General features: G+C 44.2%; 1 protein-coding gene across 1 annotated transcript in view; it reads left to right on the forward strand.

Moving 5' to 3' along the window:
* LOC141128077 (multidrug and toxin extrusion protein 2-like) overlaps positions 1–27,677 on the forward strand; it is a 281,272-nt gene that overhangs the window by 175,938 nt on the left and 77,657 nt on the right. The window contains exon 12 of the mRNA XM_073615142.1: positions 13,020–13,095. Within this exon, the coding sequence (XP_073471243.1) occupies positions 13,020–13,095 (76 nt within the window). The remainder of the gene's footprint in view (positions 1–13,019; positions 13,096–27,677) is intronic.

The following is a 27,677-nucleotide window of genomic DNA, read 5'->3' on the forward strand; positions in this document are numbered from 1 at the left end:
TTCAGTTATTGACTTTGGACTCTATAGGGACATTTGAGAATAGATGTAGAATAAATGTAGTTGTATTGATTTTTAGGCTAGCATCTCAGACTATTTTATTATTATTATTATTATTCAGGATTTATATAGCGCCAACAGTTTACGCAGCGCTTTACAATATAAAAGGGAGACAATACAGTTATAATATAATACAATACAATACAATAGGATTAAGAGGGCCCTGCTCAGAGGAGCTTACAATCTAATAGGGTGGGGCAGGTGGTACAAAAGGTTGTAACTGTGGGGAATGAGCTGGTGGAAGTGGTAGGAGATTAGTTGGAGACATGATAGGCTTTCCTGAAGAGATGAGTTTTCAGGGATTGCCTGAAGGTAGCAAGAGTAGGGGCTAGCCGGATAGATGGAGGAAGCGAGTTCCAGAGGATGGGAGAGGCTCTGGAGAAATCCTGGAGACGAGCATGGGAGGAGGAGATGAGAGAGCTTGAAAGCAGGAGGTCTTGAGAAGAGCGGAGAGGACGATTTGGGTGATATTTGGAGACAAGATTAGTGATGTAGCTTGGGGCAGAGTTGTGAATGGCTTTGTATGTTGTGGTTAGAATTTTGAATTTAATTCGCTGGGTGATTGGGAGCCAGTGTAGGGATTGAAGTAGAGGGTTGGCAGACACTGAGCGGTTGGTAAGGTGGATAAGTCTGGCAGCAGCATTCATGATAGACTGAAGAGGGGATAGCCTATGGAGCGGTAGGCCAATGAGAAGGGAGTTGCAATAGTCAAGGCGAGAGATAACAAGGGAGTGAATGAGGAGCTTGGTGGTTTCATTTGTTAAAAAAGGGCGAATTTTAGAGATGTTACGGAGGTGAATTCTACAAACTTTTGACAATGATTGGATTTGAGGCTGAAATGACAAGTCGGAGTCTAGGATTACACCTAGTACCCTGGCGTGAGGGGAGGGACTGATGGTTGCATTGTTGATTTTGATGGAAAAGTCATGGAGGGGGGCACGGGCGGGGGGGAATATTAATAGCTCAGTTTTAGAGAGATTTAGTTTAAGGAAGTGGTGCGACATCCATGCTGATATGTCAGTTAGTAAGTTAGTAAGACTATCCATCTGGGGTCTAAGTCTCAGCGCTCAGAAAAGCTGGACAGAAGTAGAGGAGATCTATCTGGGTTTATCCCCTGAGGGCATGATCATCTGTTGTGGAATCTGAGTCTATCCACAAATGCCAGACCATGTCGTATTTTTTGGGGCACCCTCGGGACAGATATGTTGCTTTATAGAGTGGTATCATTGCGTTGACTAGTTGCTTCCATGAGGACAGTGTGGGGGGAATGGTTGACTTCCACTTTAGTACTATGGCTTTTCTCGCATAGAAAAGAAGTATACTATTAGGGTGCGTGTTGCTTTGGCAAATGCCAGTTGTTCCACTAGCAATTATGTCTCTCTCAGCAAAGCATGCTGTGATTGGCCAAAGCATGCAGGTCAGGTGCATGCTTTGACCAATCATGATACAGCAATGCACTGCAATCTCGCAGTGCATTATGGGGCGTTCCGCGGTGCTCAAATTTTCTGCGAACGCCCTATATGTTCGGTTCGTTTTAGAACAAACGAACACCCGAAGTTCAAGTTGAACTGTGGGCTCATCCCTAATGGAGACCATCTGTGAACAACAATATTCAAGTCTTGCCACAGATTCTTAATTGGATTTAAGTCTGGACTTTGACTGGGACATTCTAAAGCCTCATACACACAATCAGACTTTGCCCTGGATTTTTGTACAAAGGGCGTTGGCTGTAAACTAATTAAGCATACACACAGCAGGACTTTTTCAGCCAACTTTCACCAAATCACGTGGTTTTTCAGCTCTTTACCGCCACCCTTTGGTCAACTTCTGTATTGTTGTCTGATCTTTTGCATTGGTTCTGAGCATGCGTGTTTGTACTTTGGACTAAAGATCTATGGACTTGTGTACACACGATAGGATTTTGCACCATAGGACATTTGTTGTCGGAAAGTTTGTCTGTTTGCACAGCCAACATTTGTCCGATGAAAACCGAAAAAGTTTGTCCGATGGAGCGTACACACGGTCAGATGTTGCCTTAAGATAGCTAATTTGCATGTTTGCTGTCAAAAAGTCCTATCGTGTGTATGGGCCTTAACATATAAATATGCTTTGATCGAAACCATTCCGTTGTAACTCTAGCTGTATGTTTAAGTACATTGTCCTGCTGGAGGGTGAACCTCCGCCCCAGTCTCAAGTCTTTTACAGGTTTCTTCTAAGATTTCCCTGTATTTGGCTCAATCCATCTTCCCAACAACTCTGACCAGCTTCCCTGGCCCTGCTCAAGAAAAGCATCTCCACAACATGATGCTGCCACCACCACATTTCACGGTGGGGATGGTGTGTTCAGGATCATGTGCAGTGTTAGTTTTGCTTTTAGGTCAAATAGTTCAATTTTGGTCTCATCTGAACAGAGCACCTTCTTCCACAGTTTTGCTGTGTCCCCCACATGGCTTCTCGCAAACTGCAAATGAGACTTCTTATGGCTTTTTTTCAACAGTGGCTTTCTTCTTGCCACTCTTCCATAAAGGCCAGATTTGTGGATTGCACAACTAATAGTTGTCCTGTGGACAGATTCTCCCACCTGAGCTGTGGATCTCTGCTGCTCCTCCAGAGTTACCATGGGCCTCTTGGCTGCTTCTCTGTTTAATGCGCTCCTTGCCCGGCCTGTCAGTTTAGGTGGAAAGCCATGTCTTGGTAGGTTTGCAATTGTGCCATACTCTTTCCATTTTCAGATTATGTATTGAACAGTGCTCCGTGAGATGTTCAAAGCTTGGGATTTTTTTTATAACATAACCCTGCTTTAAACTTCATCACAACATTATCTCTGACCTGTCTGGTGTGTTCCTTGGCCTTCATGATGCTGTATGTTCACTAAGGTTCTCTAACAAACCTCTGAGGGCTTCACAGAACAGCTGTATTTATACTGAGATTAAATTACACACAGGTGGACTCTATTTACTAATTAGGCGACTTCTGAAGGGAATTGGTTTGACTAGATTTTAGTTAGGGGTATCAGAGTAAAGGGGGCTGAATACAAATGCACGCCACATTTTTCAGATATTTATTTGTAAAAAAAATTGAAAACCATTTATCATTTTCCCTCCACTTCACCATTATGTACCACTTTGTGTTACTCCATCACATAAAATCCCAATAAAATACATTTAGGTTTTTGGTTTTAACATGACAAAATGTGGAAAATTTCAAGGGGTATGAATACTTTTTCAAGGCACTGTAGATAATAAGGGGGTGACTAAATAAGCTACCGGATTCCAATAGGGGAACACCACTGGACAGGTCCATTATGTGTAGAAGGGACGGAGTTTGATATGTCTGGTGAAAAAATATATAGCTAGTTGAGTTTATTATTCACAGTCGGGGGAAACCCATAGGTGGGAAGAACAAACGTTCTCCCAGTCTTCACTGGACATGTAAGGACTGCCATTTGGATTTTACCACCAGGGGTGTAATTTTGTATGTAATAAGTGAGAATACAAGGTAGAAACCAAACCCTCATGACCTTGGGATCTAAGTATCCAGATCAGGGGATAAGTAGAGATTTGAGTGTCTTGATTCCCATATTTGGTATTTAACCACTTCAGCCCCGGAAGGATTTACCCCCTTCCTGACCAGAGCACTTTTTACAATTTGGCACTGCGTTGCTTTAACTGCTAATTGCACGGTCATGCAATGCTGTACCCAAACAAAATTTGTGTCCTTTTCTTCCCACAAATAGAGCTTTCTTTTGATGGTATTTGATCACCTCTGCGGTTTTTATTTTTTGCGCTATAAAAGGAAAAAGACAGAAAATTTTGAAAAAAAATGATATTTTCTACTTTTTGTTTTTAAAAAAATCCAATAAACTCAATTTTAGTCATACATTTAGGCCAAAATGTATTCGGCCACATGTCTTTGGTAAAAAAAATGTCAATAAGCATATATTTATTGGTTTGCGCAAAAGTTATAGCGTCTACAAACTAGGGTACATTTTCTGGAATTTACACAGCTTTAAGTTTATGACTGCTTATCTCAAGAAACCCCCCCCAAATGACCCCATTTTGGAAAGTAGACACCCCAAGGAAATTGCTGAGAGGCATGTTGAGCCCATTGAATTTTATTTTTTTTGTCCCAAGTGATTGAATAATGACAAAAAAAAAAAAAATTACAAAAAGTTGTCACTAAATGATATATTGCTCACACATGCCATGGTTATATGTGGAATTGCACCCCAAAATACATTTAGCTGCTTCTCCTGAGTATAAGGATACCACATGTGTGGGACTTTTTGGGAGCCTAGCTGCGTACGGGGCCCCGAAACCAAGCACCGCCTTCAGGTTTTCTAAGGGCGTAAATTTTTGATTTCACTCCTCACTACCTATCACAGTTTTGAAGGCCATAAAATGCCAAAATGGCACAACCCCCCCCCCCCCCAAATGACCCCATTTTGGAAAGTAGACGCCCCAAGCTATTTGCTGAGAGGCATGTTGAGTCCATGGAATATTTTATATTTTGCCACAAGTTGCAGGAAAATGACAAACTTTTTTTTTTTTTGCACAAAGTTGTCACTAAATGATATATTGCTCACACAGGCCATTGGCATATGTGGAATTGCACCCCAAAATACATTCTGCTGATTCTCCTGAGTACGGGGATACCACATGTGTGGCACTTTTTGGGAGCCTATCTGCATACAGGGCCCCGAAAACCAATCACCACCTTCAGGGTGTAAATTTTTGATTCACTCCTCACTACCTGTCACAGTTTCGAAGGCCATAAAATGCCAAGATAGCACACCCCCCACCAAATGATCCCAATTTTGGAAAGTAGACACCCCAAGCTATTTGCTGAGAGGCATGGTGAGTATGTTGCAGCTCTCATTTGTTTTTGAAAATGAAGAAAGACAAGAAAAAAAAAATTTTTTTTTCTTTTTTCAATTTTCAAAACTTTGTGACAAAAAGTGAGGTCTGCAAAATACTCACTATACCTCTCAGCAAATAGCTTGGGGTGTCTACTTTCCAAAATAGGGTCATTTGGGGGGGGGGGTGCCACCTGGGCATTCAATGGCCTCCAAAACTGTGATAGGCAGTGAGGAGTGAAATCGGTGCTTGGTTTTCGGGGTCCCGTACACGGCTAGGCTCCCAAAAAGTCTCACACATGTGGTATCCCTGTACTCAGGAGAAGCAACAGAATGAATTTTGGGGTGTAATTTCACATATTCCCATGGCATGTTTGAGCAATATATCATGTAGTGACAACTTTGTGCAAAAAAAAAAAATAATAATTTGTCTCTTTCCCGCAACTTGTGTTACAATATAAAATATTCCATGGACTCGACATGCTTCTCAGCAAATAGCTTGGGGTGTCTACTTTCCAAAATGGGGTAATTTGGGGGGGTTTTGAACTGTCCTGGCATTTTATGCACAACATTTAGAAGCTTATGTCACACATCACCCACTCTTCTAACCACTTGAAGACAAAGCCCTTTCTGACACTTTTTGTTTTTGTTTTTTTTTGCAAGAAAATTACTTTGAACCCCCAAACATATATTTTTTTAAAGCAAATGCCCTACAGATTAAAATGGTGGGTTTTTCATTTTTTTTTTCACACAGTATTTGCGCAGCGATTTTTCAAACGCATTTTTTGGGGGAAAAAACACACTTTTTAAAATTTTAATGCACTAAAAAACACTATATTGCCCAAATGTTTGATGAAATAAAAAGATGATCTTAGGCCGAGTACATGGATACCAAACATGACATGCTTTAAAATTGCGCACAAATGTGCAGCGGCAACAAACTAAATACATTTTTAAAAGCCTTTAAAAGCCTTTACAGGTTACCACTTTAGATTTACAGAGGAGGTCTACTGCTAAAATTACTGCCCTCGATCTGACCTTCGCGGTGATACCTCACATGCATGGTGCAATTGCTGTTTACATTTGACGCCAGACCGACGCTTGCGTTCGCCTTTGCGCGAGAGCAGGGGGGACAGGGGTGCTTTTTTTTTTTTCTTTATTATTTTTTTTGCTTTTTTATCTTATTTTTAAACTGTTCCTTTCATTTTTTTTTTTTTTTAATCATTTTTATTGTTATCTCAGGGAATGCAAATATCCCCTATGATAGCAATAGGTAGTGACAGGTACTCTTTTTTGAAAAAATTGGGGTCTATTAGACCCTAGATCTCTCCTCTGCCCTCAAAGCATCTGACACACCAAGATCGGTGTGATAAAATGCTTTCCCAATTTCCCAATGGCGCTGTTTACATCCGCGAAATCTAAGTCAGGAAATGCTCGTAGCTTCCGGTTTCTTAGGCCATAGAGATGTTTGGAGCCGTTCTGGTCTCTAATCAGCTCTATGGTCAGCTGGCTGAATCACCGGCTGCATTCTCAGGTTCCCTGTTGGGACAGGAGAGCCAGAGAAAAACATGGAAGACGGTGGGGGGGCATTCCCTCCCACTGCTTGTAAAAGCAGTCTAGAGGCTAATTAGCCACTAGGATTGCTTTTACATGAAAGCCGACCACTGGCTGAAAAGAATAATACCAAGATGATACCTAAACCTGCAGACATCATTCTGGTATAACCACTCAAAATCCAGCAACATACCAGTACGTTGCTGGTCTTGTTGGGCATATATTGTAAATTTTTTTTTCATGCAGCCTGTGGGCTGAACGAAAAAAAGAGATTGATCGGTGGGTATACCCACCATTAGAATACCTCCCTTCATCCGCCCACTTCTAATGATGGGCATACATGCACCTTTTAGTTATGCTGAAGCATGGGGGCATCCTCCCGCAAAAGGTAGGAGCAAATCGCTCCTCCGCCCACTGCTGCCCCCACGCTTCGGCACATATGCTGAAGTATGTAACTGTGGTGGTGAAATCACCTCCGACAGCGCTGGAGTCACGGCTTTATGTATCGTGGGAGCAAACGCTGTTGCTGTCAAGATAAATAAATCCGCGCTGCAACTGAATGGCGTACCTGCTAAGCAAATGATGGTTAACAATAAAACAAAGTAACATTACAGTATAACAGTAAGACTTACCATACCTGCAAAGCAAATACAAAAACAGCATAGTAAAAAATAAAACATTTAACGCAACCTGTGCCTAAAATATATATATGCCGAAGCATGGGGGCATCCTCCCGCAAAAGGTAGGAGCAAAACGCTCCTCCACCCACTGCTGCCCCCACGCTTCAGCATATATGCTGAAGTATGTAACTGTGGTGGTGAAATCACCTCCGCCAGTGCTGGAGTAACAGCTTTATGTATCATGGGAGCAAATGCTGTTGCTGTCAAGATAAATAAATCCGCTCTGCAGCTGAATGGCGTACCTGAAAACAAAAAAAATGGTTAACAATAAAACACAGTAAACCGTAAAGTATAAAAAAATTGCATACCTATAAAGCAAACATGATAAAAACATAATAACAATAACACATTGCAGAATAGAATACAGTAAAAAAAGAGCAGAACAATAGAGAGAATAGAGAGAGAACAATAAAACGACAACTATTTTTGTTTTTTTTATTTTATATTTTTTTAGTGTTTTTATTTTTTATTTTTTTTTGTTTTGTTTTTTTTACATTTTTTTTTGTAACTTTTATAACTGTAACCGTTTCCAGGTTCGGGTCTCTCAAAATGCGATGACATCTTGGGAGACCCTGTGAAAGTGTGTCCTAGTCTGTGCAGTGCTGTACCCTACGCTAAAACTCAACTAGTGTATGGTAGCATTCAAAACATTCACCAATGCAAAGACCAGGATTGTCAGGACAGGAGGGACAATAATACCGCCTATATCCGCGCTTTCTGCAGACACAACATTTTCTATGGGGGGCTTGTTGGGTAGGGGTACTCGGGAGGACATAAGGAAAATGCCTCTCATGCAGCCGGCTTACTGCATTTGGTTGGGGAAGGTGAGGTGAAGCACCGTCTGGAAACAGAAGGGCTCCGACGATCTCTTCCTGGAATTTAAGGAAGGATCCAGTCCGTCCTGAAGCTCTGTATAGCACATGAGCGTTCAGCAAAGCCAATTGAAATAAGTATACAGACACTTTTTTATACCAGGGTCTGGCCTTACGGCAACTAGGTACGGCGCCAACAACTGGTCGTTGAGGTCCACCCCTCCCATATTTTGGTTATATTCGTGGACACAGAAGGATTTCTCCACAACACCAGTCGCCGTAGTAATTTGGACCGTCGTGTCTGCATGAAGGGAGGTAAGAACGAAAACATTCTTATTATCCCTCCACTTCATAGCGAGCAAATTATTACACTGCAAGCAGGCTCTCTCCCCCAGCCTAAGACGGGAATCTACAAGCCGCTGGGGAAAGCCCCGGCGATTAGGTCGCACGGTGCCACATGCTCCAATCTGCTAATCAAAAAGGTGACTAAAAAGTGGCACGCTCGTGTAATAATTGTCCACATATAAGTGGTACCCCTTTCCGAATAAGGGTGACACCAAGTCCCACACAATCTTGCCAGCGCTTCCTATGTAGTCAGGGCAGTTTGTCGGCTCTACGTGACTATCTTTGCCCTCATAAACCATAAAACTACATGTATAGCCTGTGGCCCTGTCACAGAGCTTATACATCTTGACCCTGTATCTGGCACGCTTGCTGGGAAGGTACTGTTTGAATGACAAGCGGCCAGAAAACGTAATCAGGGACTCATCAACGCAGACAACTTGATGGGGAGTAAACAAGTCTGCAAAACGTTAGCTGAAGTGGTTTACGAGGGGCCGAATTTTGTAGAGTCGATCGTATTCAGGGTCTCCACGAGGACGACAGAGTTCATTGTTGTTGAAGTGCATGAACCCGCAAAATCTGTTCGTATCGTGCCCTGGCCATGGAGGCAGAAAACACGGGCATATGGTAAATTGGGTCAGTGGACCAATATGACCGCAACTCACTCTTTTTATTTATGTCCATATTGAGGGAAAGGCCCAGAAAGATCTTAAATTCCGAAACTGTAATTGGTTTCCAATCTCTGGCAAGGGAGGACTGGGGAATAGTGGCGATTTGTTGACCAGCGTACAAATTGCTTTGGTCCACAATAGATCTATAGAGATCTTCAGTGAAAAACAGCAAATAAAATGTTTCCACATGAATGCTGGGTTGGCCAGTGAATGGGGGAAGTACGGGTGCTGCAGAAGTGGTGGATTCCCAATTCGGATTGGCGAAAGCAGCAGGAAGGGCACTATGGGCACGACGGGCCTGTGTTCGTCTTCTTGGTGGCAGCGGGACACCACTTGTGCTTGCCACCTCGCCAGCTTGAACTGCACTTATGGGACTCGCCACGTCACCAAATGTTACTGCAGTGCTGGATGTACGACCAGGGTGTATTAGGCCGCTGGTGCTTGCCAGTTCACCAGAAGGAATAGCGGCGCTCCATACGAGGGACCTGCGGTTCTTGCACATCAAGGACAGAAGAAGAAGTTTGGGGTCTGGTACGCCTGACCTTGGCAGGGACCACAACTCCGTCGTCAGAGCTATCTGTCATAGAGCCGCTGCTGTCTACAGGTTCATATTCTGAGCCTGAATCTGACAGGTGAGTGACTTCCTCTTCACGATCTGTCATGCTCAGAAACGTGTAGGCCTCTTCACTAGTGTACCTTTGATTTGCCATTTTGGGCTCTAAATTTAGTGGTACACTAGTGAGACTCGCAGGCAAAAAAGCTCCCGACTGTTAGCGACTGATTCAAAACGCTACCAAAAAACTGTTAGCGATCGCAGAGATCAGGCCTGACTCTGCGAATGCTGCAGTTATGTGTTTAGTGTTTTGTAAGCGACAGTGATCGATCGATACTGCACTTGGGTGGGCTGGGCAGGGCTGGGCCGACGGGCAAAACGCAGGTGCTAGCAGGTATCTGGGCTGATCCCGCTAACACTGTGTTTTTGGGGACCCTAAACTGCTGGGGACGCTAGTATAGATCTGATCGGATCAGATATTGATCCGTTTAGATACTATACCACTAAGGAAGGTGTATGCTGCGTGCGTGGGTGTTAGCGGTACTGGCACTAACCTGACACTGCCTGGGGCGACGCAGACCTTATCTGACCCTAAAAACTTAACTTATATCACCGCCGGGCAATTAGGGGGTTAAACCTTTATTAGGTTATAAACGGCGGGTGCCCTAAAACTATAATAAACAAACTAACTAACCAGCGTCACCCGTAACACTTATACAGTGATCACTGGTGAAAGGGTTAACTAGGGGGCAATCAGGGGGTTAAAACCTTTATTAGGTAGTATATGGGGGTCCCTGTCGCTATAAAACACTGACGGCGAACCTATATACTTACCTCCCTAACTAGCGTCACCAGTGACACTAATACAGCGATCATAAAAACGATCGCTTAGTGACACTGGCGATGGGGGGTGATCAAGGGGTTAACCTTTATTAGGGGGGTTAGGGGGGCACCCTAGACCTAAAGGGAGGTACCCTAGACCTAAAGGGGGCTAACCCTAACTGCCCTAACACTTATAACTGTCACAAACTGACACCAATGCAAAAAAAAACTGCTATTGGTGTCACTGTGACAGGGGGGTACAGGGGGGGGTGATCGGGGGGTGACTGGGGGGTGAAAAGTGTGCCTGTGTGTTCTACTGTAAGTGTAGTGTTGTGCAAACTCACATTGATGTCTTCTCTCCTCGGCGCCAGAACGAAAAGACCGGCTCGAGGAGAGATGATATCACTTCCTCCGCTTCTGTTTACATTACAGAAGCCGAGGAAGCTTGTCATTCGCCAGGAGCGATCGCGAGGGGGTGGCCACGAATGAGTGGCCTCCCTCTCACCTCTGATCGTCCCTGACCTGAATCCGACCGCTGCATGCACCGAGGGGGGGTCCGGTCGGACCCCCCGCCCGCGGGCAGGCAGGGACTTACAGGTAAGTCCTTATGCCTGCCCATGCCATTGTGCCGACGTACATCGTCGTGCGGCAGTCGGCAACTGGTTAAAGCATTTCTCAAATGCAGATACCTATAATAAAAAACTTGTGGAAGGATATACTTTGCTTGCAGTTGTTTAAATGAACATAAGGTACCATTTTAATAAATGCAAGAGAGGGTTACTATACAGTACCTCTTTGCTGCCCTATAATTGAATACAAAACATATTTAGGTGGATTTTCCCAGAGAGCTGACATAATTCTGATGAGCGGTCAGAGTAATGCCGCGTACACACGAGTGGACTTCTCATCGGACTAAACTTCAAAGGACTTTTCAACGTAGTTCTGACGAAACGGACTTGGCTACACACGATCCCACCAAAGTCCGATCGTTTCAAGCGTGATGACGTACGACCAGACTAGAAAAGGAAGTTCAATAGCTAGTAGCCAATAGCTGCCTTGCGTCGTTTTCGGTCCATCGGACTAGCATACAGACAAACGTTTTTTCTCAATAGGAATCGAGTCCATCGGAAAGATTTGAAACATGTTCTATTTCTAAGGTCCATCAGATTTCTCGACAGAAAAGGTCCAATGAAGCCCACACACGATCAGAATGTCAGACGGATTTGTTCTGTCTGACCTTTTCTGCCGGAAAGTCCGCTCGTGTGTATGCGGCACAAGAGGACAGATTTTTCAACATCTCCAGACTGACATAGCAAGTTTCAAAATAGACAAGTGTAGCCAGGGTAAATGATGCTTAGGTGCCTCTAAGTAAAAGAGTAGTTGGTTCATTATTAATACACTTGCCATAAGTGCATCTGCAGTGTGGGGAACTGTAAATGAATTCCATGTGCTTAGTTGTCTTAGTTTACTGGATAAATAGTATAGCTACATGTCAGATAGTGTCATTTCGGCTTCATCTTTGGGTTTCTGCAAGGTGGTAAGTTTAAGCTCTACTGGTAACCATTTTATTGGGTCAGGAATTTATGGAAAATCCAAACGCTTATATTTATCACAGGAATGGGAGATGAGGGGGTACACTTCACTTTGGAGATATTTTTTTCCTGACTTTCTGATGGTGAAGGAAAATCTTCCTAGTGTGACCTAGTCAGAAAAGAAGAAAAAAAAAAGTAACAAAAACCCTAACCCAAGCTATCCAAAATGATAAATATGACAATAGATACACATTATTTGTCAGGCCTAACACAAATTTGAAAAACATTAGTCTTGCATTTATGTGTCATTTGTTTTAAATTATACAATTTCCCTGGGCTTGGATTACCACAATTCAGTTAGGCCCCTTTCACACATGCGGACCGTATGTCCGTATTTCATCCATCCGTTTTCGGATGAAATACGGACATACATGCATCCCTATGGGATAGCGGGTGTCAGCGGATGTACATCCGCTAACACCCGATGTCGTCCGCCTCCGCTCTCGTCCGATTCTGCGGACGGAAGAAAATCCTATTTTTCTATCTGTCTGCAGAGCGGATCGGAGGAACACGGACAGACTGTCCGTGTTCCTCCGATCCCCCATAGGGGAGAGCGGAGATCTGACAGGGCGGTCCCTGCACAGTGTGCGGGTCCCGCCCTGTCATCTGCCTGCTCAGCTGGGGAAAGCGGAGCGATCCCCGCTGAGCAGCGGATAAACACGGGGCGGATCAACACGGATCCGTCCCGTGTGAAAGGGGCCTTACTCTTACTTTGTGTATTAATGAGCATATGCTAGGCATTTCAAACATTACATTATTTTGCATACTAATTTTCCAAATAACATTTTTACTGATATCATTCGTATCCGCAGTACAATACAGTAAGATAAAAAATGATAAAACAGAGGTTTTGATTACCATAGATATATCTGATGTGCAGTATTTACTTACATACATTTTGATATGTCTAAGTGCCCGTAATATATTAGTGTCCATCTTCTAACAGTTTTATTGGCACACAGGTATCGCTGGTATTTTTAATAAATTGTAACTTATAGTCTGTGACTAAAGAAATCACCAAAATGTGCAGTATTGAAGAAGAGAGAGAATTGCATACTAATTTGTGCATCCTGTTTTTCAGCATTTGGTTCCTTGGTGGTCAGCAGTATTGCACTTGCACTGAAAAATGTCATAGGTTATATGTTTACAACTGATGGGTGAGTAATATGGAGATAAGGTCTTCAAATCCATTTACATGATACTTTATCACTTTGATACAGTTTGTGTCATGGTAATAAGCAGTAATCAGACATTTTCAAACAAGAGATTTTTGTTTTCACGTTAAACAACTTATTGAACAAAAAAGGCTATTAACCACTTCAATACTGGACACTTTCACCCCCTTCCTGCCCAGCCAATTTTCAGCTTTCAGTGCTCTAACAATTTGAATTACAATTATCCAATCATGCAACACTGTACCCAAATGAAATTTTCCATCAATTTTTGAGACAGATAGAGCTTTCTTTTGGTGGTATTTAATCACTGCTGGATTTTTTATTTTTTGATATGTAAGCGAAAAAAATGCTCATAATTTTGAAAAAAAAACATGTTTTTCTTAATTTCTGTTATAAAATTTTGCAAATAAATAAACTTTAAGTATGCCTACACACAGCATAAGCATACTTATAATTACATTCCCAAAATACACTCTCCTATGTCTCCTGAGTATGGAGATACTACCTGTGTGAGACTTTTTCACAGCCTAAATGCATAGAGGGGCCCAAAATCCAAGGAGCACCCTTGGGCTTTCAAGAGGTATAAATTACGCATCTAATTTCCTGACTACTTATCACATTTTTGGAGGCCCTGGAGCATCAAACACCTACACAATGACCCCATTTTGGAAATACAAATATTTCAAGGTATTTTCTGAAAGGCATAATGAGTCTTTTGAAATGTATTTTTTTTTGCCATAAGTTTTTGGAAAATGCAGAAAATATATATATATATATATTTTTAACAAAGTTCTCAATTATTAAGATATTTCTATCACATTTCATAGGCATACTTAGGATTATACCCCTACACACATACTGCTACTCCTCCTGAGTATGGCGATACCACATGTGAGAGACCCAAAATCCAAGGAGTTCCTTTAGGCATTCTATGGGCATAAATTACGCATCTAATTTCCTGACTACCTACCACATTTTGGAGGCCCGGGTGCACTAGGACATTAGAAACACCCACACAATGACCACATATTGGAAAGCAAACAGTCCAAGGTATTTTTTAAGAGGCATGGTGAGTATTTTGAAGATTTTATTGTTTTGCAGCAAGTTTTTGAAAATTGCAGAAAGAAAATGAATTTTTTTTCCCGCAAAGTTGTCATTTTGGTAAGATATTTCTCATATACAGCATGGGCATACTTACAATTACACACCAAACACATTCTGCTACTCCTCTTGAGTATGGTAATACCACATGTGTGAGATTTTTTCACTTTTTGGACTGATTATATACCAGACATTATATCTTGTGTATCACACAAATCAATCTGATTATCAAAACCAATATACTGTAATGGTCACCTCTATATGAGTGGTCAGGGAATATAGCTTGGTGTTGTGTCACCTATAGCAGTCCCCATTCCTACAAGCCAAGCAAGTCCAGCCTACTGGTACATGGCCCCTAAAAATGCCATATTAATTGGCCAGGAATACAGGAGACTGAAGAAGGAAGAACAGAAGAGTTCCTGTGGTTCCAGTGCAGTTGTTAGCAGGGAATGGTGTTTTGCAGGAACATAGTCAGTTGGAGTTGCAGATGGGTCAGTTCAGACTGCAGGCAGAGACATGGTCAGCAAACAGGCAAAGGTTAGGTCCAGGCAACAGGCAGAAACACAGTCAATAAACAGACCAGGGTCATTACAGGCGGCAGGCAGAGGCAACACTGCACTGGTGTGGTGTGATCATAAACTTTGTTTCTGGCTGCACTGGTCCGATGCCACTGGGGACTAGTGTGACAGCAGTCAGAAACACTGATGCTGACTTACACTGGTCTAGTGACACTGGAACTGATTTGGTGACAATCAGGGACTTGCTGGCTTACATTGGTGTGGTGACGTTGCAGCTGGCATGGCAGTGATCAGGCACACTGCAACTGGTGTGACTGTGATCAGGGACACTGTAGTGGTGTGGCAGTGACTAGGGACACTGTAGTGGTGTAGCAGTGATTAAGGGCAATGTGAGTGGGTGGCGGTGATTGGAGGCAGTGACTGGTGTGGCGGCGATTAAGGACACTGACTAGAAGCACTGGTCTGGTGACGCTGTAGTGCTGTAGAGATGATCAGAAATAATAGCTGGTGGCACTGAAATACAGTGATATAAGAGCAGCGATACACAGTGTCACAATTCTACCATAGTGAAACTGCACTTGCTCTGGTGCTCTGGCGCGGGCGGCACACTTTGTAATCGCTGAGTGCTTGCTATGGGGCGCCGCTTGTTATGGGGCACTCGTGCATGTTCGCCCCTGAGCTGGGTCTGTGTGTCCATAAGACACACAGAGCATAGCTCGGCTCTGCCCTCTGCTCCCTTCTCATTGGCTATGATTGACAGCAACAGGAGCTCCCGCTGCTGTGTCTGAGCCAATGAGCAAGGAGAGTCTCTGCTGTTGTGCACATCCTGGATCGAGATCTGGTTCAGGTTAAAATAAGGGGACTGGGGGGGGCTGCATCCTGAAGGTTTTTTTATCTTAATGCAGAAAATGCATTAAAGTAGAATCAAATGCAAAACATTTTGTTTTTTCATTATTTTGAACAGAGCAAGGGAGGGTTATAACTAGGAAATCAGTGCAAATTAAGGGAATCCCTTGGGGCCCCCCAAGTCACCAGAGCTAGTGTCCCCATTTAAAGATTTCCCCTCTTTAAGCAGAAAAGTGATTTATTATTGTCCTGTTTTGAAGAAACAGAAAAAGGACCAGTATATGTGGTTAAGGACTTTTAGGGGTCAGGTACAATTACTTTGATTTTCAGCTTTAGCCTTATCAGCACCTTGAATCAGGAAGGGGGGCTTGTGGTGATGATGGGGAATTTAAAAATCTGTATGCGTGGGACAGAAGGAGATTAATGGCCAAAGAAGGTTTTTACATAGTTTACATGTTTTATATTAGTTTATATTGCCAAAAAAATATATTTTAAGTTCAACCAATGTTTGTGTATGCATGTATGATTTTTATTCTCTAACAATTCCCATAGCCCTGGGATGCATCATCACCGCCAGGCTGGCAAATCCTTGAAACTCAGTGTCTTGCATATAAGCAGAGGTTAACCCCAGAAAGTAGCAGTGAGTAAAGTTATAAATTCCCTTTGTTTACTTGACTCACTGGTTCTCTAGACAAAGACACTGGCACTCAGCAACTTTTCATTCACGTGGTGATACCCTCGGGGGGAGCACATTTGACAGTTCTGTAACCACTTTAGTACAGAACAGCGGTCTCACCCAACCAGCTTGAAGACAGCACTGTACCGTCTCACCCTTGGCCAGTCACACCTGCTTTCTCACAGAATGTACACCTAAGCTTTCCTTTTCTCATGCCTCTACATCCACAGTATGTTCCAAAGCATGACCCTCCTAACTGGCAATGAGTCTTTCACATTGCTGTGGAGCATTTTGGCCCACTCTTCTTTGCAGAATTGTTTTAATTCAGCCACATTGGAGGGTTTTCCAGCATGAATGGCCTGTGTAAGGTCATGATACAGCATCTCAATTGGATTTAAGTCCAGGCTTTGACTACGCCACTCCAAAACCAACATTTTGCTTTGATTGAACCATTTGGAGGTGGAATTGCTGTTGTGTTTCCGATCATTGTCCTGCTGCATAACCCAAGTACACTTGAGGCCACAAACTAATGGCTGGACATTCTCCTTTAGGATTTTCTGGTAGAGCTCAGAATTTATGGTTCCATCAATTATGGTAAGTCATCCAGGTCCTGAAAGCAACCCCAGACCAACACGCTACAACCACCATGTCTGACTGTTGGTATGATGTTCTTGTTATGAAATGCTGTACTCGTTTTATGCAAGATGGAACGAGATGCACACCTTCCAAAAAGAAAAATTCTTGTCTCATCAGTCCACAGAATATTTGCCTAAAAGTCTTGGGGATAATCAAGATGTTTTTTGGTAAATGTGAGATGAGCCTTTGTGTTCGTTTTGGTCAGCAGTGGCTTTGGCCTTGGAACTCTCCCATGGATGTCATTTTTGCCCAGTCTCTTTCTTATTGTTGAATCATGAACACTGATCTTACCTGAGGCAAGTGAGGCCTGCAGTTCTTTAGATGTTGTTCTGGGTTCTTTTATGACCTCCTGGATGAGTCTTGTCATGCTCTTGGAGTAATTTTTGTAGGCCGGCCACTCCTGGAAAGGTTCCCCACTGTTCCAAGTTATCTCCATTATCTCCCTGTGGTTCACTGGAGTTCCAAAGCCTTAGAAATGACTTTGAAACCCTTCCTAGACCGATACATGTTTGTTTCTAATCTGTTCTTGAATTCTTTTAGATTGTGGCATGATGCGTGGCTTTTTGTGATCTGTAAGCCTACTTCACTTTGTCAGACAGCTATTATTTGTGATTTCTTGATTCAACAGGTCTGGCAGTAATCAGGCCTGGGTGTGGCAAGTGAAATGTAACTCAGCTTTCCAAAAAAATGTGGTTAATCAGAGTTCATTCATCATTCAGCATGGGAGGGGGCAATTACTTTTTTACATAGGGCCAGGTTTGAACAGCTTTTTTCCTTAATAAATAAAATAATAATTTTAAAAACTGTATATTGGATTTACTCGGGTTATTTTTGTGTAATATTAAAATTTGTTTGATGATCTGAATCATTTAAGTGGGAGAAATATGCAAAAAAATAAAAAATCAGGAAGGGGCAAATACTTTTTCACAGCACTGTACATGGTTATACATGGTCGCATAAAGATACATGTGTGCATATAGATACATGTTTGCATAAAGATGCATATATATACATGTATGCATAGATGCATGTTGGGTAATGTTGCATAAACACGTTTCATAAACGCATACTTGCTTATTACGTAAATGTGTGTTTCCATGGGCACGTATTGTATAAATGTGTGTTTACAGGGATGTACGCTTTCATGTTTTGACTAAATGCATAGTTGCATAAGCACATGCTTCCATGCTTCCATAGACACATGTTGCTTAAACACATGCTGGCATGTTTTCATTTATACTGTATATGTTTATTTACATTAAGCTGTATACATATGTACTTGTTTTCCTGGGACTACATACATATGTACTTATTTGCCTAGGACTACATAATTATGTGCTTTTTTTTCCTAGGACTACATCCATATGTGCTTATTTGCCTAGGACTACATAAATATGTGCTTATTTGCCTAGGACTACATGCATATGTGCTTATTTGCCTAGGACTACATACATATGTGCTTATTTGCCTGTGACTACACGCATATGTGCTTTTTTGCCTAGGACTACATGCATATGTGCTTATTTGCCTGGGACTACATACATCTGTGCTTGTTTGCCTGAGGGTACATACATATGTGCTTATTTGCCTAGGGGTACATATGTATGTGCTTTTTTACCTTGGGATACATACATATGTGCTTATTGGCCTTGAACTGCATACATAAATGCAGGAATGGCAAGAATACTTGTATACCTGCATGTTTGCATACCTAGGTACTGACATAATGGCATACCTGGGTACCTGCATACTTACATACCTAAGTGGTTGCATAGCGGTAAACCAACAATGTTTTAGGTCTGCATCCTTGGAGGACAGTATATTAGGTTGGCTTATATAGTTGCTGCGTTTTTTTACCTGTTATACCAGTTAAATGGTTCCAGAAAAGAGGGGAAGCAGGTGCGCCGCTCTCGGGTTCAGGGATCTGGCAGTGTCCACATCTCCTGATGGACAGTGGTGTCAGGTGCATCTGAGCCACTGTGATGTTTGGCATTGCAGTGCTTCCTGACACATTCATTTTTCGTCAGACTGCGGCAGCATCACCTTGATCATGTCTGATCTCGGTTGATCAAAGTCTAAGCTGGATCAAGCCTGGTTAGTATATGGATGGGAGACAGCTCGGGAATACCAGATGCTGTAAGCTTTTCCCCACCTGGGTAAGGGAGGCATCTGAGGTGGCTGTGTTTTGGGAGTATCTCAGGCCAGAAGATCTTAGGGCAGTCTCTGAAGTGGTTTGTTCCATCTTTAGCCGGCAGAAACCTGGTAGGTTAAGTGCACCTCTTGGGACTGTCTGGGTCTGCCACAGAGTCCTCAGTTTTTTGCCTTGCATTTGCTCTTGGAGCAGAAGTTATGGGCTCAATATTGTGAGACAATTAAATGGTAGCAGTTCCAAAATCAAATAGGGACATGAGGTCTATCTTAAAATCTCAAGCCGCTGAACATCCTTCTGTTTTCAGATAGGCTAGATCTGTTCAGTGATGACCTCTCTGCAAGAGGTAGATTTTGGGGTCCATAATCATCTGTAAATGCACGTCTTCATGTGGCAGTTTGTTTCCAGGCTCATCAAGGATTTCTGCATTTGCAGTAGAAAGCTGTTTTTTTTGTGAATCTTCCCTTTTTGGCCACAGCTCCGGAGGGTTCACAAAGTGTCTAGCTCCAGTGCTGGGTCATGCAGATATACTGTGGCACATTGGCTCTCCTGAGCGTAATCCCGTATGGGTATGTCCTACTCGTTTTCGGCCACCAAAGGGCGCGTGCACGTGCTGCGCGGCGGAGGACCCAATGCACGTGGCCGGAGGGCACAAGTGCTGCCAGCCACATGCGATTTTGCGCACGAGTGCCAGCACAGGGATTTGTGTGTCAGAGGAGAGGAGCCTTATCGTTTCTTCCTACGGCTCCTCTCCTAGTCACTCACAATCCCACACAGTTAGAACATGCTGAGGGAACACACATTTAACCCCTTGATCGCCCCCTAGTGTTAACTTCTTCCCTGCCAGTGACATTTACACAGTAATCAGCGCATTTTTTATAGCACTGATCGCTGTATAAATGCCAATGGTCCCAAAAAAGTGTCAAAAGTCTCCGATCTGTCCGTCGCAATGTCACAGTACTGCTAAAAATCACAGATCACCGCCATTACTAGTAAAAGAAATAATAAAAATGCCATAAAAATGCCATTACTCTTTCCCATAGTTTGCAGACGCTATAACTTTTGCGCAAACCAATCAATATACGCTTATTGCAATTTTTTTCACTAAAAATATGTAGAAGAATGTATATTGGCCTAAACTGATGAAGAAATTTGTTTTTTAAAAAAACTTTTGGGAATATTTATTATAGCAAAAAGTAAAAAATTTTTTTTTTTTCAAAATTGTCACTCTTTTTTTGTTTATAGCGCATAAAATAAAAACTGCAGAGGTGATAAAATTCCACCAAAAGAAAGCCTATTTGTGGGAAAAAAAAGAACTCAAATTTTGTTTGGGTACAGCGTCGAACAACCACACAATTGTCAGTTAAAGCGACGCAGTGCCAAATTGTAAAAAGTGCTCTGGTCAGGAAGGGGGTAAAATCTTCTGGGGCTGAAGTGGTTAAAGCACGTCCCCTACATACAGTCTTATTCCAGGTCTTGGTAGAGGATCATTCTCTCTGTCTGGAACTTGAAGATCCAGGCATTGGATTGCCGAAAGGCTCTGTTACGGGATGTTGCAGAGCAAAAATTGGTCATTGATATTCTTCCTTTTTTAGGAATTTAGGGAATAATAACCACTGATGCCAGTCTCTCCAAGTTGATTTGAGGCTGGCTACAGTTCAGGGGGCTTGGTCTCCACATGAGTGAATACTGTCCATCAATATCTTGGAATTTTTGGCCAGTACGCCTTGCTTTGGATTATAGGACAAACCAGTTGTAGGTTCAATCCGGAAATGCATCTGCAGGCATATATATCAACCACCAGGGTGACACCAGAGGTCATACGACTCAGGGAGGTGTACCACATTCTGTCTGGGACAGTACAAGTGCTGTCTCTATCCCCAATACATATTCCACGGATAGAATAGTGGCAAGGGGAACTCCAAGGCAGATTCCAAGTCCTACAACAGATTGGGACAGGTGTGTCTGGGACGAGAGTCCCACTGCCAATAGGGGTAGATGTACTGGTAACACCTTAAGGATCGGTTCTCCTTTATTTGACATTTTTTCCCCTATTTCAGCTTCTGCCACATCTTTTGCGAAGAATCCATGAGGTGGTAACACTGATTTTAGTGTTGGCCAAATTAGGCCAAGAGGGCTTGGTACACTGACATAACGAGTCTTGCAGAGGTTGCTCCTTGGACACTCCCACTCTAGCGGGACCTAATGGTCTTGAGTCCTGTATCTCAGCACTGTTGAGCCCCTGAAAGCCAGCTTTGGGGAACTTCAATTACAGGATTTGAGAATATTTTTTTTTGCCTGGGGTGAAGCCAGGAAGTGGCACTCATTTTCTTTTTTCCAATCGGTAGGGGAAAGGAGACTGGCCTTAAGTACAATTAAGGGTCAGAGTTCGTCCCTATCCATTCTTTTCCAGAGTCCATTGTTTCTCACTCCTTGTTTCATACCTCATACAGCATGTAACTGTGACAGTCCCACCTGTTAGGCCATTCTTGTGTCATTGGGACTTGAATTTGATTTGATTGTCCTTGCAGAGGCCACTTTTTGAACCAATCAGGGGATTCTGTTGGTCCTTTTATCTCGGAAGGTGGGTTCTTTGGTTGCTATCACTTCACTGAGTGGAGTGTCAGAGTTGGTGGCTCTTTCATGCAAGGAGCCATTCTTGGTCTCGCATCATAAGGTGATGTTGCGTCCTCATCCACTTTTATTGCCTAAAGTGGTTTCTAATTTTCACTTGAATCAGGACAGTGTCTTGCCTTTTATTTCTCTCCTAATTCACAATCGGCAGGAAAAAGATCGCTATATACTCTAGAGGTTGTTCAGGCGCTCAGGATCTACTTGAGTTGTCGGCACAGGTCAGGAATTCTGGTTTGTGCTGCCAGAAGGCGGCATCCAAGTCGAATATTTAGCAGTGCATCTGCCAGTTTATCAATGATGCCTATGGTTTAAATGGCAAAAACACATTTTTTTCTGGGGAGAGATTCTCTACAAGGTGTGGGGGAGTATCTTGGGCCATCCGTCATTGGGTGTCAGTGGCCCAGGTGTGCAAGACCACCATTTGGTCTTTGGTCTATACATCTATAGGATTTTAGATCACGTAGAAGATACTGCCTTTGGCCTCAGAGTATTACAAATAGCAAAGTAGGTCCTTCTCTGGTAGCAGTTTCTATGATGGTATCTCTCTCCCCTCAAGGATATTGCTTAGGGACGTCCCAGGTAGTTATTATTATAATAACCAGCAATGTGTCCTGTGATGTACGATAAAGAAAATAGGATTTTTTCTACAGCTTACCTGTAAAATCCTCCAGGTCCCTCCCCTCTTTTGGGAATTTATTGCTTTCTACAAAACTGATGTGCATCCTGTGTAGGAGGGGTTATATAGGGGGGGATTCCTGTTTTATGGTTCTGATTGATCTACCAGTGTCCATTCACCTATAGGTGGCGTATAACTCAAGTAGTTATTATTATAATAACCGACTCTGTGTCCTGTGATGTACTTCAAGAAAAGGATTTTACAGGTAAGCTGTAGAAAAAATACTATTATCAAAGATTGACAAATTCTTCACATCTCTAGAAGTGGCTTCCATCTGGCTGGAAACAACACACTGATCCTAAGTCGGTGAATGTCAAGTCTCCCAGCTGTGCACTTCTACATTCTGAGATGCCTTTTCCACATGGAGCCCACAGACTTGTGAGTACTGCGCCAGGTACCGGTTTTCCTCTGGGCCTTGATCCATGTCCACTAGGGAAGTGTATCCACACTGCTACTTTGTTCCAACTGCCTAGTACCTAGCAGCATAGATAAGCAGTGATGTTAAGTTTCTAATTCCGACATGTAATTTCTCTGGTGCTGCTATTGGTGGAATATGCCTACCCCTGTCCTGGAACCAACTGTTCTCCTAGGTTTTCCTGACTTACCTGTGAGTCTCCACAGTGAGAACTCTGATTAATTGCACCCATTTTTGCCCTTTAAGCTATGTCTCTACACCTAAGCTTAGTACTCTCAGGACTGCCTGAGAGACTGGTGCCTTTTAATAACCGAAACAGACAATTCACTACCTCTTTGAATATACATGCTGTGATGAGCATCTTGTTTACAACCCCTCATGGCCTTTTGCCAGTTTTGGTATGGGGACTTACATCCGTCTCGTTTGGGTGGGTTTGAGAGGCTGGGGGTTGGGGTTTATGTTCCTTGGCAGTTTTGTGTTGTATATTATTATATATGTCAGTGTTTACTGCTCTTTTAGCTTGCTCCCTACTGTGTTACAGGACAGATTTTATTTTATTTCTTCTATGACCAGAAGAGTTGTCTCTTTGGATCCTAGCTTAGGTGAGCTCTTTGGAGCAACAACTTCACTGACCTGACCTGATGTCTGCCTTTCATTGTATTTCTTGGAATGGTATTGGAATAAATAAGCATTCTCTAGTCTTCCAGTTTCACTGATCCCCATATTTGTATTCTCCAAGAAACACATCTATTGGGTAGTAGAGTGATGACTCTTAAGATAGCATGTATCAGCCACTATTACAATTCTACATACTTGACCTTTGAAAGGGGGGTTAGTATATTGGTTCACATATCGGTACCCTTTCAACTACTAGATCTTAAGCTAGAACCAGAAAGAAAATTTGTTCTCTTATATTCCTTATATGACAAAGTGGAATGTGTTGATTTGCTTCTGGTGAAAATAAACAGTAGCTACCTCCTCTAGCTACTATAAAGATGCTCCATAAGCGGATAACTATGGCTGCCCAATACCCTACCTCTAATATTCTGTGGGCAATTTTAATGTGACGCCCCATCCTAGTCTAGATAGACTGGGTTTGGATACTGATAGAGAATTGGACCTGTCTAAGTGGGCTGCACTATATCAGCTTGTCGATACCTGGCATTGGAAATCTGTCCAAAAGGGCATACACATGCCACTCAGCTACTTATCATTCATATCATGTCTAGGATAGATCTTATGTGCATGTTCTCTTTCCTTAATAGAGTTCAAGGAGTGTCTATGTTACCAAGAGGTATCTTAGACCACACACCTGTATCTCTACAGATGTATTTGACTGCTGCTCCAGAGGAGGTTGTAGGGGGACTGTCATGCTACCGGAATTCTGATTTGAACATTGATGCCAACATTTTTGCCAAACTCCTGGCGAACCGGCTGAAGGGGGTGATATCTTCACTGATACAATCTAATCAAAGCAGGTTTTTGTCTGAGAAAGGAATGGACACTAATATTCAGTGACTGTTTACTAATATATTACTAACATATTAACGGTTCTAAAGAGCAATGGAGTGGGAGTAGTGGAGTTTCTCGACGCAGAGAAAGCATTTAACGAGTTGAATGGAGTTACCTCTGGAATGAGTTGTCTAGATTTGGCTTTGGTTCCCAGGATATTTCTTGTCTGAGAATGCTTTACTCTGCTTCTAGTGCTAGAGTACACACCAATAATCTCCTGTTACCACCGTTTCCACTCCAAAGGAGCATTACAACCTCTAGCTATTTTGATGCAGGAAGCCACGTCTATCTCAGGTTTACAGGTAGGCTCCTTGAAAGAGAAAATATCCTCATATGTGGATGATACTCTGCTTAACCTGGGAGATGCTGACTCTTCCTTACGTTCCGCGTTAGAGATCATCAATTCCTTTGGGTTCTACTTGGGCAATAAAGTTAATGGGGACAAATCCCCGCTCTTCCCAATTGGCAGAACAGACCAGCTCACTATAGTCAATATTTCACTTTGCTGTGTTTGTAAATTTTAATATCTTGGGGTTTAGGTGCAATGTGGTAGTTGGAAGTTTGTTACATTGCCCCTATGGGTAGATTACATTTAATAAAATGGTCCTTTTTTAAAATACTCCAATCATTATACCTAAATCAGAATAATAAAGTCCCCACGTTTGGGCAGGGGAAACCCCCTGATTGACCAAAGTAGCTCTGCACCACCCCCTCACACTGGGTGGACTGGTGCTTCCTAATTTCATGTTATATTACTGGGCAGCAGTCTAATGCCGCGTACACACGGTCGGACTTTCCGGCATACTTGGTCCGGCGGACCAGAGTGTGCCGGACAATCCGCCCGTGTGTGGGCGGCGGCGGACTTTTCCGGCGGACTTCTTCCCAAAAGCCCGCCGGACCTAGATTTGAAACAAGTTTTAAATCTTTCCGTAGGACTCAGTTTCGGGCGGAAAGTCCGCTCGTGTGTGTGCTGGTCCGACGGAAAGCCCGCTCGTGTGTAGGCTGGTCCGACGGACCAGATACGACGCGAGGGCAGGGTATTGCATCTCGCGCTCTCTGCAATAGGAAAAACAAATCTTCCTATTGCGGTGAGCGCGGTGCATGCCAGGCCCTTAGGTCTGGTATGGATTATAAAGGGAACCCCGCTACGCCGAAAAAAACGGCGTGGGGTCCCCCCTAAAATCCATACCAGACCCCCGATCCGAGCACGCAGCCTGGCCGGTCAGGAAAGGGGGTGGGGACGAGCGAGCGCCCCCCCCCCCTCCTGAACCGTACCAGGCCGCATGCCCTCAACATGGGGGGTGGGTGCTTTGGGGGAGGGGGGCGCCCTGCGGGGCCCCCCCACCCCAAAGCACCTTGTCCCCATGTTGATGAGGACAAGGGCCTCTTCCCGACAACCCTGGCCGTTGGTTGTCGGGGTCTGCGGGCGGGGGGCTTATCGGAATCCGGGAGCCCCTTTTAATAAGGGGGCCCCCAGATCCCGGCCCCCCACCCTATGTGAATGAGTATGGGGTACATGGTACCCCTACCCATTCACCTAGGGAAAAAGTGTAAGTAATAAAACACACTACACAGGTTTTTAAAATATTTTATTAAACAGCTCCGGGGGGGGGATCTTCCTCCGGCTTCGGGGGTCTTCTTCCGGCTTCGGGGGTCCCTCCGCTTCATCTTCTCCCGGTGTCCGGTTGGTTCTTCTCCGCTCTCTTCTCCCGGTGTTCCTGTTCTTCGGCCGGCTCCTCTGCTGTCTTCAGGTAGCTCTCTTGCCAGCAGAGGTCCGGACTTCTGGGCTTCTGGGCTTCTGGGCTTCTGGGCTTCTCTTCCCCAGATGTTGACACGACGCTCTCTCCGGCTGGACTGCTCTCCGAGGGCTGCGTTGTGACTTATATAGGCGGAGACCCCGCCCCCTTTTGATGTCACAGTCCCTGGGCATGCTGGGACTGTGACGTTTTAGGGGGCGTGGTCAACATCACCCAGTGACCACGCCCCCTAAAACGTCACAGTCCCAGCATGCCCAGGGACTGTGACATCAAAAGGGGGCGGGGTCTCCGCCTATATAAGTCACAACGCAGCCCTCGGAGAGCAGTCCAGCAGGAGAGAGCGTCGTGTCAACATCTGGGGAAGAGAAGACAAGAAGCCCAGAAGCCCAGAAGCCCAGAAGTCCGGACCTCTGCTGGCAAGAGAGCTACTTGAAGACAGCAGAGGAGCCGGCCGAAGAACAGGAACACCGGGAGAAGAGAGCGGAGAAGAACCAACCGGACGCCGGGAGAAGATGAAGCGGAGGGACCCCCGAAGCCGGAAGAAGACCCCCGAAGCCGGAGGAAGATCCCCCCCCCGGAGCTGTTTAATAAAATATTTTAAAAACCTGTGTAGTGTGTTTTATTACTTACACTTTTTCCCTAGGTGAATGGGTAGGGGTACCATGTACCCCATACTCATTCACATAGGGTGGGGGGCCGGGATCTGGGGGCCCCCTTATTAAAAGGGGCTCCCGGATTCCGATAAGCCCCCCGCCCGCAGACCCCGACAACCAACGGCCAGGGTTGTCGGGAAGAGGCCCTTGTCCTCATCAACATGGGGACAAGGTGCTTTGGGGTGGGGGGGCCCCGCAGGGCGCCCCCCTCCCCCAAAGCACCCACCCCCCATGTTGAGGGCATGCGGCCTGGTACGGTTCAGGAGGGGGGGGGGCGCTCGCTCGTCCCCACCCCCTTTCCTGACCGGCCAGGCTGCGTGCTCGGATCGGGGGTCTGGTATGGATTTTAGGGGGGACCCCACGCCGTTTTTTCGGCGTAGCGGGGTTCCCTTTATAATCCATACCAGACCTAAGGGCCTGGTATGACCCGCGACGGGGCTCGCAAGGTGTCAATCTCACTGATAAAAGCGGCAAGATTGACATCCTTTGCTAGTCCCGTCGCACCTGAGTCACGTTCAAAATGAACGGACTTGTCCGTGTGTGGGCAAGTCCGTTCATTCTGAAAGTCCGCCGGAACTCCGGCGAAAGTCTGTCGGAAAGACGGGCGGACTTAGCCCGCCGGAAAGTCCGGTCGTGTGTGGGCAAGTCCGTCCGTTTTAAAGTCCGGCGCACCTGGCGGACAAAGTCCGTCGGAAAGTGTGCCGGACCAAGTAGGATAGAAAGTCCGACCGTGTGTACGCGGCATTAGTCACTGTCATGGTTATGCAATAGAGTTTTCTCTGTCAGCTTACCTGTCTCCATGTGTTCATCTCTAAAGACCAGCTGCCTCTCACCTGACTGGTTTTATAACCTCTCCTCTAAGCATGGCCCCACCCCAGGCCCTAACAGGGAACCCTATATTAACCTGTGCACTGCAAGCCAGCAGTGCTGATCAACCATTGTGTGTTAGCCTCCGTGTGTACTTGCTGTGTTTCCTACATCTGATTCCTGT

This window comes from Aquarana catesbeiana, linkage group LG02, assembly GCF_042186555.1.
Source record: "Aquarana catesbeiana isolate 2022-GZ linkage group LG02, ASM4218655v1, whole genome shotgun sequence".
Taxonomy (NCBI): domain Eukaryota; kingdom Metazoa; phylum Chordata; class Amphibia; order Anura; family Ranidae; genus Aquarana; species Aquarana catesbeiana.